Source organism: Urocampus carinirostris, chromosome 5, assembly GCF_059441175.1.
Source record: "Urocampus carinirostris isolate Australia breed hairy pipefish chromosome 5, RoL_Ucar_1.0, whole genome shotgun sequence".
Lineage (NCBI taxonomy): Eukaryota > Metazoa > Chordata > Actinopteri > Syngnathiformes > Syngnathidae > Urocampus > Urocampus carinirostris.
In genome coordinates, this window is record NC_142353.1 from 45,744,000 (window position 1) to 45,760,246 (window position 16,247).

Sequence of the window (16,247 nt, forward strand, 5' to 3'; positions counted from 1 at the left end):
GGTGCGCCTCGACGGTCCTCACCTCGGAGACCCCCCGCCGTGGCGCTATTCCGGATCCTGTATAATTATCCTTCTTAATGAGTGACAATTGTAGGAATTCCATCCCACCGTTCTCCCTTTCTATTTGCGATCCCGACGGCGCTCATCGACACGGTAGCGAAAAAAGCCACGTGTTGTTGTTTTCTACCGGATTGTCATTTTCTTGTTTTGTGGCCAAACTGCTTTGTTGCGCTTGAAAAAGTGGGAAGCGGACAAAATGCATTCTTCAGCGTCCTCCAAAAGCGTTCGCAGCAAATAACTCCTTCCTGGTGTGCGTAGCGTGGAAAGGACGCTTTTCGATTCCTTTTGTTTTTGTCGCCGCTGACTCGGCAAAAGTCACCGCAGGAAAAAAAAAAGGACTGGAAAAAGTTTCTCTATGGCGCAGTGCCGTTTTCTGAGAAACAAATCCTCTTTTTTCCGAGTGATCGGAAGGGTCGGGACCCAACAAGCGTTGCTCTTTAGCGGTTGACAATACTGATCAATAAGCCCGATTTTATGATCATCGACGTCTTTGAAGGAGTGACTTCGTAGCCGGCCAGAATAAGATATTCGCCAATTCCTTATTCCGCCAATTCCGCCATATTCCTTGTGGAATCTTTTACCGACGCTGCCTTTGGCATCATGTGGGGGTGAGGGCGCCGCCCAAGCCCCTCAAAAAAGCCCGGATTTTAAGCTCGTCGATGTAAAGGGTGGGAAGGAAACACGGGTTCAAGTCTCGAGGTTGGCGTGTGCCGGGCGTCCTTGCCGAGGCCCCCCCGCACCTCCTGGGATTCCTCCTTCTTTGTCCCCATTATCCAGGGGGGCAAAGACTTTTATTTTGATGCCATTCGGAGGAGAAAATCAGCATATGAAATTGCTTTTCAATTGTCAAAAATGAAATATGAAATATATAAAATTACAAAAGAAAATGTAAACAAAGAATTTAATTTTTATTCAAATTAAAATGTAATATATATATAAATAAAACCTAAAAGGTAAAATAAATACGATTAAATAAAAAAATACAATACTAAATACATAAAAATGAGAAAATATTACAAATAAACCATATAACTGCGACGCAAAATAAAAGATAAATAAAAACAAAAACAACGAATACAAATAAACAACAAAATTGATATATTTGAATAAAAATACAAGACAAAATTGAATGTATCAAAATAAAAATGTTTTGAATGAACAATAAAACAAATACAAATCATAAAAATAAGAATAAACTGAATTGAAAAAAAAACCCAACATGAAAAATAAATACATATCAAAATACAAAAAATAATGTAAACAATAAAATGTAACTAAAAATAAAAAAATTGATTCATCGAAAAACAAAAATAATAATAATAAATTACTTCAAATTATATTACACATATAAAATGCCAAATAAAATTAGCAATAAATACAATTAAAAGAAAAATACTATATGAAACATAAATACAATATGTTGAAAATAAACACATAAAAATAGATTCATCTAAAAGGCAGAGCAAGAAAATTGTTATTGTTTTGAAGTCAACCGAATTTAGGTCGGGTCCACCATCAAGGTCTTTTGACATCCGTGAGAGTGGCCAGCAGAGGGCAGCGCGGCGATAATCCTTTTCTTCTTCTTCTTTTTGTCGCGTCTAGGTTTCGGGAGACTGCCGCGAAGTATCGGTGAACGGCAAGGAGATGCGCGGCAGGCGGGGGGCCGCCGTCCATTTTGCCTACATGCACCTTCGGGCGAGCTTAGCGCTCGACGTCTGGGTGCCCAAACTGCCGCTGCAGATACTGGTCACCGATACCGAACTCAGCCAAGTCAAAGGATGGAGGGTGCCTGTCAACGCTGCCGCTACCAACAGGAGGTACTGCCTGATACTCCCCACGATACTCGCCTCCCGATGCTCGCCAGTGATGCCCGCTAGTGATACCCGCCAACAATATTCCCCACTGATACTCGCTAGTAATACTCGCCATCGATACTCGCCAGTGATACTCGCTAGTGATACTCGCCACCGATACTCACTAGTGATACTTGCTAGTGATACTTGCCACCAATACTTGCCAGTGATACTTGCCACCAATACTCCTCATCAATACTTGCTAGTGATACTCGTCACCGATACTCCCCACCGATACTCGCCAGTGATACTTCGTCCCTACTTGAAAACAAAAGAAAGAGACAAAGAAAAAATAAATTATGCTTTCATAGGCGTTTTTTTTGGTCAACGAATAAAAATCCCTTATTTTTCCCCAAGAAACACTAAGCCATTTTTTTTAATCTATCGATCTACGGAAGCCGTATCCCCTAGTGGGAGTCGGCTAGAGTCAAGAACAGATTCATACTCGCCAAACATTCCTTCGTCTTCATTCTTTAAACACATTTAAAGAATAATCCCAAAGAAATATTTCCCTTCCAGAACAATCCGGATGATATTGTTTCTAGTCGAAACCCTTTTTTTTTGAAAAAAGTGCCGAATGGAGGTGAGCGTCCAAGCTCCACTTTCATCCAAAACAAAGTCAAATTGAAACATAGAGCGACACCACATCACAAACCGTTGACAAAAACCATAACTTCATTGGCAATGTCGGTAGCAGAAATTGTGGCAATACTAACTACGGAGGTATTTCTTTTAGGCCGACTCGCGACAGCGAAGACGAAGACGAGGACGAGAGGCGGGGCAAAGGCTGCACGCTGCAGGTGAGCGTGGTCACGGGCCCTGCAACACCACGGGGCGCTCTAACGGGGACCCCCTTTTCCACTCTTTTAGTACCAGTACGCCCTGGTGAGGGTCCTCACCCACTTTGTGGCCGAACCCAGCGACCCGGGCGGGGAGGCCGTCCCCATGCTGGGTGCTGATTGGCTGGCGGACATCACTCACCTGGTCCTGGATCGACTTAAGGTGAGTGCTAACAAAAACATAAAAATACATTGCTTGTTTTGATTCTTTTTCAGATTCTGAAAAAAAAAAAAAAAAGACAGACATATATAGATAGAAAGATATATATATATATATATATATATATATATATATATAGATAGACATATATAGATAGAAATATATAGATAGATAAATATAGATAGATATAGATAGATAGATATAGATGGATAGACATATATAGATAGCTATAGATAGATATAGATAGATAGACACACACACGTATATACATATATATAGATATATATATATCTATATATATATATATATATATATATATATAGAGAGAGAGAGAGAGAGAGAGAGAGAGAGAGAGAGAGAGAGAGAGAGAGGATACTCAGTGCTTAAAATTAGGGACGTCATATATTTCTGAATGACAAAAATAATACTTCAGTAATACTCTAATACAAAAATATGACTACGTAAATACTACTAAAGAAATACTACAAAAATACTACAGAAATACACACAAAATCACAATAAAATGAGATATGTGTCCTCGGGACAATACAAATTATGGAATCTCCAAGTGACACATTATCTGCCGAGCTTTTCACAATAAAAGAAAAGGCAGAAAAGAACGAAATAGGGAAAAAAAAAGAAATAAGAAAGGAAAAAGCTAGAAAAAAATAAAGAAGGAATAAATGAAAGAAGTCAAGAAAAAAGCAAATAAAACGGAAAATAAAGGAAAGTAAGAAAGAAAAGAGAAAAGGAAATTTCCAAGAAAAAAGACAAAAGACAAATAGAAAGGAAAATACAGTAAAGGGGGAAAGAAAAATCCATCCATTTATGTATATTACCTGTTATAGTGTCTTTTTGAATGAAAAGGAATGGCACTCAGATTTCCTAATGTCCTACTCCAAAGGTGGAAGACGAACGCATCGCCAAACTGGTGGACGGCCGCGTTCTGATTGGACGAGACCTCGGCATCACCACCATACAGGTACGTCTTGCTCAGACGGGATACCGGGAACATCTTTTTGGCGTGCCGGTACCCAGCATGCTTTGAGGTTGTTGTTTTTCCGCTGTCGCCGGGCAGGTTCTGTCGCCCCTCTCGGACTCCATCTTGGCCGAGAAAACGGTGACCGTATTGGATGACAAGGTGAGAATTTGTCCGGTATCGTCAGCAGGACCCAAGCTATTTCTATCTGTGTGTGTGTGTGTGTGTGTGTGTGTATGGTACACAGTTTAACATTAGCTTAACTCCTCAAGACAGGCGTCCAAGTTCCATTTTCATCCAAAACACAAAAACCACAACGTTTTATTAACAATTTCAGTGAAATAGATCAAAAATATCTACAAAAGAAAAGCTTTGGAAAATCACAAGACGATGGGGATGAGTCGAGATGAGCGTCCGAGCGCCACTTGAATTCGAACTGAAACTACTGCGGGGTTGACACCACAAACCATTGACAAAAACCGCAAAGATATCGACAATTTCAGTCAAATACTTTAAGAAACGTATCGATCTAGAAAAGAATAGGTTCGGAAACACAAGTGGGTCGGTCGAGTGAAGACGAGCGTCCGATCCCCACTTTCATCCAAAACAGAGTCAAACTAAAACATACAAGGAAAATAGAGCGTGTCTGAATCCCAAGCACAAACTCAAATGTTTAAATACAAGCAATATGTTTCCAAATATGATGTCACTTCCTGTCTGAGTGTCTCCTTCAAAATCAAAACGAAAACTCAAAACGAACTTTTTCTATTTTTTGAGCGAGGTGCGGTCTGATGTGCGCAGGTGAGCATCGTGGACATGGGCGTCCAGCTGGTGGCCTCCTTGGGGCTGAGCGTGGCCCCTGCCGTGGCCCCTGCCGGGGCTCCCGGGCCCCCCGGGGCCCACTATCAGGCCGTCCTGATGACCGCCACCGCCTCGGAGGTGATGCGGGCCCCCAAACAGGTACCCCCATCCCACACACTTTTCTCGTTTACATTGGAATTTTTCTTACTAATTTCTTTTTTATATTTTGGGTTACAACAAGACGGGGCTGGAGTGGGACCCTCCTGGTGACCTTGACAATTTCTTTAAATACATCCTCTTTTTATACTTGTTGCTAAGTAAATTTGTCTCATCAAATAGAAACCAGTAGGTGCCCGTTTTTAAGCACCACATTTGATATCCAGTTTTGTCGTATTACTTCTGTTTTTTGGTTCTTCTGGAGTATTCCTCCGGTCATTTTTCTTTAGCATAGTATTACTGTCGTGTTTTACTGAATGTATTTTTGTAGTATTTCTGTAAATGCGTTTTGGTCGTATTTCTGCAATATTTTCTAGTCCCGTGGATGCATTTTGTAGAATTCCTGTAGTAGTATTTCTGCAGTATTTTCGTAGTATTTTGCATGTGGCCCTCGGGCCGCAGTTTGCCCACCCCTGCATCAAGACCTATTTTTCAAACGATCATTTTTAGGCGATGGATTTCATCGAGCAAAACAGCCATATATATATATATATATATATATATTTATTTTGTGGGTAACTTTTAACCCGAGGGAAGTTCTTTTTCCAAGCCAACTGAAGTCTTTTTTAGGGTTGGCCCACCCTAATTCAAGGCCAAATTCAAGCACTTTGAAGGCCAATTATTTATTCCAGGATTTTTGATGACTACAATTAAGTGGCTTACTTGCTGCTAGCACATACTTTGTGCACTTTTGAGCTGTTCTTACAGGGAGTGCAGAATTATTAGGCAAATGAGTATTTTGACCACATCATCCTCTTTATGCATGTTGTCTTACTCCAAGCTGTATAGGCTCGAAAGCCTACTACCAATTAAGCATATCAGGTGATGTGCATCTCTGTAATGAGAAAGGGTGTGGTCTAATGACATCAACACCCTATATCAGGTGTGCATAATTATTAGGCAACTTCCTTTCCTTTGGCAAAATGGGTCAGAAGAGGGACTTGACAGGCTCTGAAAAGTCAAAAATAGTGAGATATCTTGCAGAGGGATGCAGCACTCTTAAAATTGCCAAGCTTCTGAAGCGTGATCATCGAACAATCAAGCGTTACATTCAAAATAGTCACCAGGGTCGCAAGAAGCGTGTAGAAAAACCAAGGCGCAAAATAACTGCCCGTGAACTGAGAAAAGTCAAGCGTACAGCTGCCAAGATGCCACTTGCCACCAGTTTTGCCATATTTCAGAGCTGCAACATCACTGGAGTGCCCAAAAGCACAAGGTGTGCAATACTCAGAGACATGGCCAAGGTAAGAAAGGCTGAAAAACGACCACCACTGAACAAGACACACAAGCTGAAACGTCAAGACTGGGCCAAGAAAAATCTCAAGACGGATTTTTCTAAGGTTTTATGGACTGATGAAATGAGAGTGAGTCTCGATGGGCCAGATGGATGGGCCCGTGGCTGGATCGGTAAAGGGCAGAGAGCTCCAGTCCGCCTCAGACGCCAGCAAGGTGGATGTGGGGTACTGGTATGGGCTGGTATAATCAAAGATGAGCTTGTGGGGCCTTTTCGGGTTGAGGATGGACTCAAGCTCAACTCCCAGTCCTACTGCCAGTTTCTGGAAGACACCTTCTTCAAGCAGTGGTACAGAAAGAAGTACGCATCCTTCAAGAAAAACATGATTTTCATGCAGGACAACGCTCCATCACACGCATCCAAGTACTCCACAGCGTGGCTGGCAAGAAAGGGTCTAAAAGAAGAAAAACTAATGACATGGCCTCCTTGTTCACCTGATCTGAACCCCATAGAGAACCTGTGGTCCCTCATCAAATGTGAGATTTACAAGGAGGGAAAACAGTACACCTCTCTGAACAGTGTCTGGGAGGCTGTGGTTGCTGCTGCACGCAATGTTGATCGTGAACAGATCAAAGCACTGACAGAATCCATGGATGGCAGGCTTTTGAGTGTCCTTGCAAAGAAAGGTGGCTATATTGGTCACTGATTTGTTTTTGTTTTGTTTTTGAATGTCAGATATGTATATTTGTGAATGTTGAGCTGTTATATTTGTTTCCCTGATGAAAATAAATAATTGAAATGGGTATACATTTGTTTTTTGTTAAGTTGCCTAATAATTATGCACAGTAATAGTCACCTGCACACACAGATATCCTCCTAAAATAGCTAAAACTAAAAAAGCCCCACTCCAACTTCCAAAATATTCAGCTTTGATATTAATGAGACTTTTGGGTTCATTAAGAACATGGTTGTTGTTCAATAATAAAATTAATCCTCAAAAATACAACTTGCCTAATAATTCTGCACTCCCTGTATCTATGATCCACAATCTTCATGTTCCGATTGCCTTCTGTAAAGTGACATGAATTCTGCCATTCTGCCTCAAGCATTGGCTACGTCACACATGTTTACACGGATGGAAAGGGTTCTATAGCCATGGGTAATAATGGATTTCTGTATGGAAGATAAAAAAGAAAGAAAGAACTGTATATATATAAAAAGCAGAAAATGAGGCAAATTTGGACTCATTTTAAAAATATTGATGGCTCCAAAGCAGAGTGCATTCAATCTTTCGATCTTAGAGTCTTTTACTAAATCATCTGTATACCTAATCTTTTTTTATGATTCATGATTATTATTGATAATATATCAAAGGAGCTCTTTGGGAGCCGAAAGGGCCCGCTGTACTCAGAGAGCCGAGCCTGAAGAGCAGGTTTTCTAAAGAGAGCTGTCCTATTGGGTCCGACTGACAGAGGCGGTGACAATACGGTCACGATGGCGTCTCGGCGTCATTTTCACGCAAAACTCGTCATTCCTTGCGCGCTCTATCGAGTCGGACTCCCGAAAGAAACGTGGCGATGGCTTTCTTAAGCACTTTAGCCAAAATTCAAGCCTTTTCCTGACATTTTTGCACTTTTTTTCACAACCCAAAATGATTTTCTTTTCAAAGCCATCAATATCCTGCTAGTGTTTTAGCCTGCGATCGGTGGACTCCAATAGAAACGGGAAGCCATTTTTTTTTTTTTACTTTGAGTTGTTTTGCCGGTTTGGCGACACGAAGGTATTTTTTCCCCTTTGGGTCTCTGGCTATCTTTTCAGCCAGTAGGGAGGCGGGAAAATGCCGGAGGTGCCAATCATCTCCTCCCAAGAGTAATCCCCATCCGCCGCGCCGCCATCTTCTTATCTGTCTCTCGCCGTAATCACGTCCTCATTAGCCCCCGACGCTTTTTTTCCCAAGCCGTTTTGCTATCTGCTGGTTTTCTCGTTGGAGGTGAGGTGGAAGCTAACCTCCCTTAAAGGGAAATCCTTACCGTCACCAAACTCATCAAGTCCTTCTCTCCTTGGTTGTGTACACCGTTAGCTACTGGAAGTCGCCTGTTCCTCGGGATTCCGCTCCTGCAGTTAGCCCGTATGCTAACCTTGGTGACGTCGGTCGCTCCATGACTTAATTGTCCAGTCTGTCAGTCGCAAAGAACCTCACTCGGTTTGTCTCTTTTGTGACTCTCTCGCTTTGGGGATTAGCAGATGATCTAGTTGGTTTCAGTTTCGGTCATTGAGTTAGTATTAGCTTGGTTCGTCGGTTGGTCCGTCTGTTAGTCAGTCAGTCAGTCAGTCAGTCAGTTGGTTGGAAGAGACTACAAGCGTGGATGGTTTCTTCGTTGGTTAATTGGTTGGTTGGTTATTCAGTGGATCGGTCATAAGAGACCGTAACGATGGGTTGGTCGGAAGAGACTAAGCTTCGGTCGGTCCGTCTGTCAGTCGGCGAGTTGGTTGAAAGAGAATGAGCTTTGTTCGGTTGGTCAGCGGATGGGTTGATTAGTTCTGCAAGCAAAATCACCAAGGAGCTAGTAACGACATCGCATTACTCCGCAGTATGTCAACCGTCCTATTCCTCGGGTGCATTAAGCAGAAAGCAGTCAGGCGTACGTCTGATTTTTTTCTTTCAGGAGGCGTCCATCAGCGCTTGGATCCACTACAGCGACGGCTCCGTCACGCCGCTGGACATCTATCACCCCAAAGACTTCCTGCTGTCTGCCGTCTCATTGGACGAAGACGTCGTCTCTGTCGCCGATCAGGTGGGAGTTTCCATCCACCTTGAATGACGTCGACACTCGCTTGTTTTTTTCTCGTTAGCTTGTTGCGATGGGCCAGGGACTGACTCAGTTAGATACTCACTCGACTACTCTACCAATGATTTGTTTGCCTGTCCTTTGTAGGGTACTGCCTCGATACAAAAGCATTTTCCCCAACCTTTTCCAACAGACACCAAAAGATCCATTCGCAGTAAATAACAGACTCTCCAGCTGTATAATCAGGATTTCAAAGCCTCAAGTGTTCATTGGTATCCAAAGATGAATGATGTGCCCGTATGCCTTGTCTCATGCCAGAGGATTTATTTTGTTGCCTGTCTGAACGAAATTTGGCCTATCATCACTTAATCCACCTGTTGAAAAGCATCGACAGAAATGTCAGATGACTGACATCAAGAGCCTTTAAAAGAGAGGCGCGATCGCCTCCCTCGCCCTTTATCTTTACAATAAAACGTAGTTTGTTAGAGTCAAACCATGTGCATCATTTAATTGTGTGTCTGTGTCTCTATATTTTCCTTTTGGACTGATCAATCATGATCATTATCGCTGTATCTCCTTGACAAATGATACGAGAGACAAAAAAGAGGCTTTTTTGGAAACTCATTTGTGTGGTAAATCGTGACCACCGTCTCTCCGCCAAATCGGTTACCGAATCAGATTCCGAATCGGATAAATATGAGTTGAAGCGATTTTCTCTACAGCACGGACGTAAATGTTCATCCGGTTGTGTCCAGGAGCAAGAGTGGCCTTTGGTGGTGGCGGAGGGCGAAGGCCAGGGGGCGCTAGTGCGCGTGGAGATGCTCATCTCCGAGAGCTGCCAGAAGTCCAAAAGGAAGAGCGTGCTGGCGGCGGGCGTGGGCTACGTCGCCGTCAAATTCGGCGACGCCGGAGGCGGAGTCCCGGAAGAAGGTGGCGGGGCCGACAACGCCACCGACTTACTGAAGATCGGGGAGCACGACGAGGGCTGGAGGTCCAAGAGTTTAGCGCCGGATCGGGAGGAAGGCGCCATGAGGAAGGTGAAGCCGCAAGAACACGTTTTTAGGGCTTCGTCTTTTTCTTCTAAAAACCGTAACGAGCGTCTCTCTCCGTTTGATCGACAGGTCAGCCTAACCACGAAAAGCACGGTCACCCATCGGGCGGGGAAAGCGGGCGGAGCCGGCCAGGGCCCCACCCAAGTCGAGCTGCCCCAGGACGGCGAGCCCGGCCAAAGCGTCCGGGGTCTTTCGGATCTGGAGATCGGGATGTACGCGCTCTTGGGGGTCTTCTGTCTGGCCATCCTGGTCTTCCTCATCAATTGTGTCAGCTTCGCCTTCAGGTGACCTTCCCAACGACACCGAGGTCCAATCGTGGGATTCGACTCGAACTTGAAACCGGGATTCAGGTCTTCAAGTTGAACTTTTCTGATGCAGTGTTAGTAACCCTGGCTTTAGATGACAGAAAGTCCATTTTAACAACCAAGGTCAGGTTTGAGAGGAGAACACAGTAGGGTTCGAAACTAGGCCTTCAGAATAGGGTTTCGATCTGGTTTTCCTATCAGCTCAAAACATCTAAAACTTGGGTTTACAAATGAAGGTTCCAAACCAGGATCTGGCTTTCTAGTATTAGGGTTTCAATCTGGTGTCCATGGAGTCAGGTTAGAAAATGTGTGAATCACGTTTGGATGAGATCCTGAAAATTCAGCCATCTTTCTAAGAAGTTTAAGTGCTGCAAAACTGCTTCTATCAAATAGAGTTGGAAAGTAGTTTTCAACTCCTGATGCAGTCCAAAGTGTCGGTACTATGTATCGCTGGTTGTACAAACAGTAACCTCCAAGCGTTTCCTGGCAAAGTCCGGTTTCCGAGCAAACGCAGCCTTCTGGCGGATTGCGAGATGTCAAAATCCAAACCGGGATTAGGTCTCCAGAATAGGGTTTGGGTCTGTTGTAGGGTTGAGCAAACCAGGTAGCAAAGTTGGAAAACGGGTTTGATCCTCAGATTAAAATTTCAAGGATGGATAAAAGTTTCGCGGCAATCTTCCCGACAAAGTGTTTCAGGATTTGCTTCTGAAATCCATTCAAATTTGTCTTATTGGATCAGGTTTGCGTTTGGGTTTCAAAGCCATCTTTCAAACCAGGTCTCATTTTCAAACTGGGATCGGGGCATTCAGGTCCGGTTAGAAACCAGTTTCCTAATGAGAGCTGGGCTCCAAAGTATCCGTACGGAGAAGGTCACACAAGTCCGAAAACCTTTTGCTAGTAGAAGCCTAGCACCAAAGTCTGGTTTTCAGAGGAGGATTGGATTTCAAAGTCAGGTTCCAAACAAGGATCGAGGTTTTAGAATAGTGTTTCAATCTGGTGTCAGGTCGGGTCGGAAAAGTTGAACATTGGGGATGGATGAGATCTTAAAAAGAAGGTTGTCTAGTAAGGATTCCGGTTTCAAACCAAAAACTCCGACTTTGCCTTTGAAAGCCATTCCAAAATGGGATCTGTTTAAAACAGGACTCTCCGAGTTATTTCAAGCGTACGGCTACTTTTTGATACCTATTAGCGCAAATGGGGACACCCACGCTTACTAGGTCATTACCGGGTTCATTATTGCTCAAAGAAGAGAGAAAGGAAAGACGTAGAGAGATAAAGAGCGGGAAAGAATAAGGAGAAAAGGAAAGAAAAATGAATAGGTAGAGTAGGAGAGAGAAGGAAAGAAAATAAGACAAAAAGAAAGCAAGAAAAAGAGACAAAGGACAAAGAGCGAAATAAAAAGACATTGACAAAGAGAGAGAAAGAATAAGGAAAAAAGAATGGGAGAGAAAAAGAGATAAACAGATCAAGTAAGAGAGAGAAAGAGAAAGAAAATAAGACAAAAGGAAAGCAGGAAAGAGAGACAAAAAGACAGAGAGAGAGAAAGAAAAAGACATAGACAAAGAAAAAGAAAGAATAAGGAGAAAAGACAGGGAGAAACAAAGAGAGATAAATAGGGAGAGAAAGAGGGAGAGGGACAGAGAACAAGATACAAAGGAAGAAAGGAAGAAAAAGAAAGAAAGAAAGAGAAGAAGAGAGATGGGGTTAATAGGGTTCATTTGACTCAGTCAACCACTCACCAAAAAAATCATTGGACTAGAAAATCCCAATGAGCCCGCACCGGTGAGCTATTTTCAGAAAAGGCTGGCAGGCCCCTCAACTGTCCACAGGGGGCACCCATCTTGAAGAACCCTGCTTTAAAAGAAACCCTTTGAAAGCAGTTTCCGAATGAAAGACGAGGTCCAAAGTATTTTCTGTGACGTAGGAGAGATTGTACAAACAAATGTAAGAATCTTTTGCCGATAAAACCAGAACCGGAAGCAAATTCTTGTTTTTCCTTGTGGTCCGGACTCCCCAGGTACCGCCACAAACAGGTGCCGGTGCTGGAGACCGGCGGCAACATGAACCACGCCCACGATTGGGTGTGGCTGGGCAACGAGGCCGACCTCCCGTCGGACCCCCCGGACCGGGACCGGTCCTACCCGGGGGCCCCGCCCCGGCCGGACGAGCGCACCACGGCCATCGACCGCGACGGCTACGAGGAGAGCAACTATCTCCTGAAGGGGTCCGGGGTCCCCCTGGCGGCTCACCGGGGGGTCTCCCGCAGCCAGACCTTACCCCGGGCCCTGCCGGAGCCCCACCGCTGCCGTTCCGCCGCCGACGCTTCGCCCAGATCCAAACGCAAACGGGTCAAGTTTACGTCCTTCGCCACGGTCCTGCCCGACCGGCCGGGCGAGGCGGGGGGCGGAGCCTACGCCGACCCCTCCGTCCTTTTGGGGAGGGGGGGCGAGGACGACATCAAGTGGGTGTGCCACGACGTGGATTTGGGCCGATCGCAAATCGGGAGCTATATGCACGGGCTGCGGGACAATTTGTGAGAACGGGGACAAGACGGGAGAGGCGGAGCTTGACTCGGGGGTCCGGCTCGACCTCCCGAGGCAGGACACAAACCAGTCGCAATTCAGTAACTCCACGCACAGGAGGGAAGACGATTTGTCGGGACCGTGACGTGACAGGGGGCCGTCCCCGAGCGGAACTTGACTCGGGGGTTCGGCTCGAACTCCCCCGGGCAAAAAAAAGGGCCGACCGCAATTCAGTAACTACACGCACAGGAGGGAGGACGACTCGTGAGGACCAGGACAAAGGGGAGTTTGGCCCAAGTCCCAGCCCCCCCTCTCAGAACAGGACTCGGAGGTCGGGCTCGAACCCCACCCTGCCCTGAACCCAACGTTAGGGTCAGGTTCAACCCCACCGGTTGTACCCGGACACGGAGGGGTCGGGCTCCAAACCGGGACAGGTCCCGAATGTCCTTCCGCACAAACAGGAAGTGGAAGGGAACTTCATGCAATAAAGCACCAGAAGTGTTTTTCCCTTTTTTGTTACACCTTTATTTATTGTCACAAACGCTCTTAAGGATTGATTTTTTTTCTTTTCTTTCTCCAAAACTATTCAAAAGGAGGCCCCCTCAAAGTGACAGGAAGTCGAAACGGAAACGCTAACCCTGTTAGCATCAAGTGAAGTTCATTCTGTTATTTGTTATTTTGTCAATATTTATCGCAAAAAAAAAAAATGTTTTCGAATGTTTCGCGGAGTGTGAGAATAACGAGGCCGGGGTCCCGGACCGAAACTTGCACAACGGAAGCGGGACATCACTTCCTGTCCGGGCTGACTCCGCCCCCTCCTCTCATCGGTTGAAAAGACTTTCCGCGGGTGAAGCGGTGTTCCGGACTCGATTCGGTTTCTCTTTTTTTCGTTTCTAGAATTTTAATCGGGATTATTTATGGAAACATCACTTCCTGTCGGGGCTGACTCCGCCCTCCTCCTCTCATTGGTCGAAGAGACTTTCCGCGGGTGAAGCGAATTTCCGGACTCGATTCGGTTTCCCTTTTTTTCGTTTCGAGGATTTTATCGGGATTATTTCTGGAAACATCACTTCCTGTCGGAGCTGACTCCGTCCCCCTCCTCTCATCGGACGCCGAGACGACGGGCCGGTTTTCCGGACTCGTTTGGGTTTCCCTTTTTTTCGTTTCGAAGATTTTATCGGGATTATTTATGGAAACGGAGTTTGACGTTGTTGTTTGGTGTTTGAAGCTCAGGTTGACGAAATCCAATAAGACGAAAGGAGCGCAATACGGACCGTTTGTAAAACCGCGTCATCACAAAATGTCGAGAAATAAACGTCAGACGAAAGAAAACGGGATCCATTTTTTTCGGGCGAATGTCGAAAACGACTCGGAAGTCGACTTTTTGCGCCTTTGGGGGAAATTTGACGCCAACAAGAAGATTGAACATCAAACTAGGACTGGTGTTGTTTCTTACCATATATTTTAGAAGATAAATGGGGGAAAAAAACTCCATGAAATCCAAATGTCAGGTCTATCACTTTGCTTTTTGAACAAAAGTTCAATAAGAAGACATTTTGCAGTCCCTTTTTTATTTCAGTTTTGCTATATTCTACAAAAATGATATTGCAAATAAGTCGAAACGATCTTCCCGTCACGACAAAACGGAATCGGGACCCAAATGCGTAAGTTCATTGATAGAAAGAGGAAAGGCAAGACCCCGTGATCCGGTGCTCGCTGGACGCAGGGAGGAAGCCGATCACGCCATCGGATCTTGATCCAAATAGGCAAGTGGATCTTCCCGAGCGGGGCATGGCGGTGTCAAGGACAAAAAAACAGGTCGATAGCCAGGACAGGAGAGCAAAAAAACGTTTTTGGGATCAAAAACCGGTCGTAAGCCAGGAAGGGAGAGCAAACGTGGTCGGGATCAAAAACAGGTCAGAGCTGGAGACAAACAGGGAGATCAGGAACAGACGGGTGCAAAAACGGGTGCAAAAACGGGACAGGCAGGAGTTAGGGTCGAAATGCTTGTCTTGTAACAACAGAGGTTCTCTGACGGACCGACAACTGGAGAGTGACAGGACTGGGCCTAAAAAAGGACAGGACAGGGAGCCCATCAGGTTGCCCGCAGCAGCTGGCGCCCAATGAGCGGGCACAGGTGATGCTAATCGGGAACTGTGACACTTCCAGTGGAACAAAAAAATAGTATCAGACAGGATTGATGTTGAAACAGGATATCGAAATTAAACGGGAAAAATTAGACAGGAACGAAAACTGGAGAGAATAATAAACGGGAGAAAAATAACAAAACTGGAAACCGATATTAAACGGAACGGAATAAACAGGAACAATATTGGAAATAGGAAACACCAGCAGGAAACAGGAACAAGTCAGAACCCACGTCTGGCGGGGCAGAGGTTCGTTGACGGACTGACAAAGGAAGAGTGAGAGCACTGAGCTTAAATAGACGGAACGCCACACTGTCAACGAGCCGCAGCCGGCGCCGCACGGGTGGGGCCAATTGGGCGTCATGGCAACTGTGACATCGATATTTCGATCCAAAAATGGGAAAAAAGCTCGTCCGCTGCCACCTACTGACAAAGATGAAGATCACACCGACTTGTCGGACGTCATTCGTCCCGGAGCTGATTTCAAATCCATATCAATAATAGCGATCGAGTCTCGACTTGTTTTGCTAACCACCGTGGGCGTCACCGGCCCGTATTTTTGTACTCTTTCTATCGTAGATTTTTTGGAACATGTCAGTTGTATTTCTGCTATTTTTCTGTTATTTCCATAGTATTTTTGAAGTATTACTTTAGTGGTATTTTTGTAGTATGTTTGTAGTATTTCTATAGAATGATCGTCATTTTATTTGGTAATATTTTCATAGAACAGTTTTTGCAGTACAACCGTGGTATATTTTTCGTATTATTGTAATTGTATTTTGTAGTATTGCTGTTGCATTATACTTGTAAAAGTATTGAGTAGTGTTTCTGTTGTAATACCGACGTCCCGTTTTGATAGTGTTACTGTCATGGTATTTATTGAGTATTTCTGTAGAAGTATTTGACATCTTTCCATCCTAGTAGATTGTATTTTTGTAGCGTTTCTGTTTTGATGTTTCCGTAGAAGTATTTTGGGATCATAGTATGAATGTAGTCGTATTTTTTCTCAGAACGACGACAAAATAAGACGATAGGTTTTTGTACGGAGTACTATATTTAGTTTTCAGTTTCACGGGCCGGATGAGGAAGGCTGACGGGCCGCGCCTGGCCCTCGAGCCGCGGTTTGAGCGGCGGGACCCTAACATGTCCCCGAATGAATAGTATGGAGCATCACCTGCTCAGAAATCCTTTTTTTTTCCTCTCTTTCTCCGTGTCCGTTCGCTCCTCTCGTTCTCCATCTTCTCTCTCCGTCTCTCCGTAACGGAAGGCGTCTTGTCGAGTTTCACGCGG

At 44.7% G+C, this 16,247-nt stretch overlaps 1 protein-coding gene across 1 annotated transcript in view; it reads left to right on the forward strand.

Moving 5' to 3' along the window:
* The window catches only part of LOC148366516 (transmembrane protein 132C), a 104,808-nt gene extending 91,834 nt beyond the window's left edge, over positions 1–12,974 (forward strand). The window contains 10 exon segments of the mRNA XM_088336973.1: positions 1,663–1,877; positions 2,650–2,713; positions 2,784–2,915; positions 3,817–3,894; positions 3,991–4,053; positions 4,693–4,851; positions 8,809–8,937; positions 9,687–9,968; positions 10,053–10,267; positions 12,306–12,974. Of these exon segments, the coding sequence (XP_088193099.1) occupies positions 1,663–1,877; positions 2,650–2,713; positions 2,784–2,915; positions 3,817–3,894; positions 3,991–4,053; positions 4,693–4,851; positions 8,809–8,937; positions 9,687–9,968; positions 10,053–10,267; positions 12,306–12,825 (1,857 nt within the window). The 3' untranslated portion in view covers positions 12,826–12,974.
* The last annotated feature ends 3,273 nt before the right edge of the window (positions 12,975–16,247 follow it).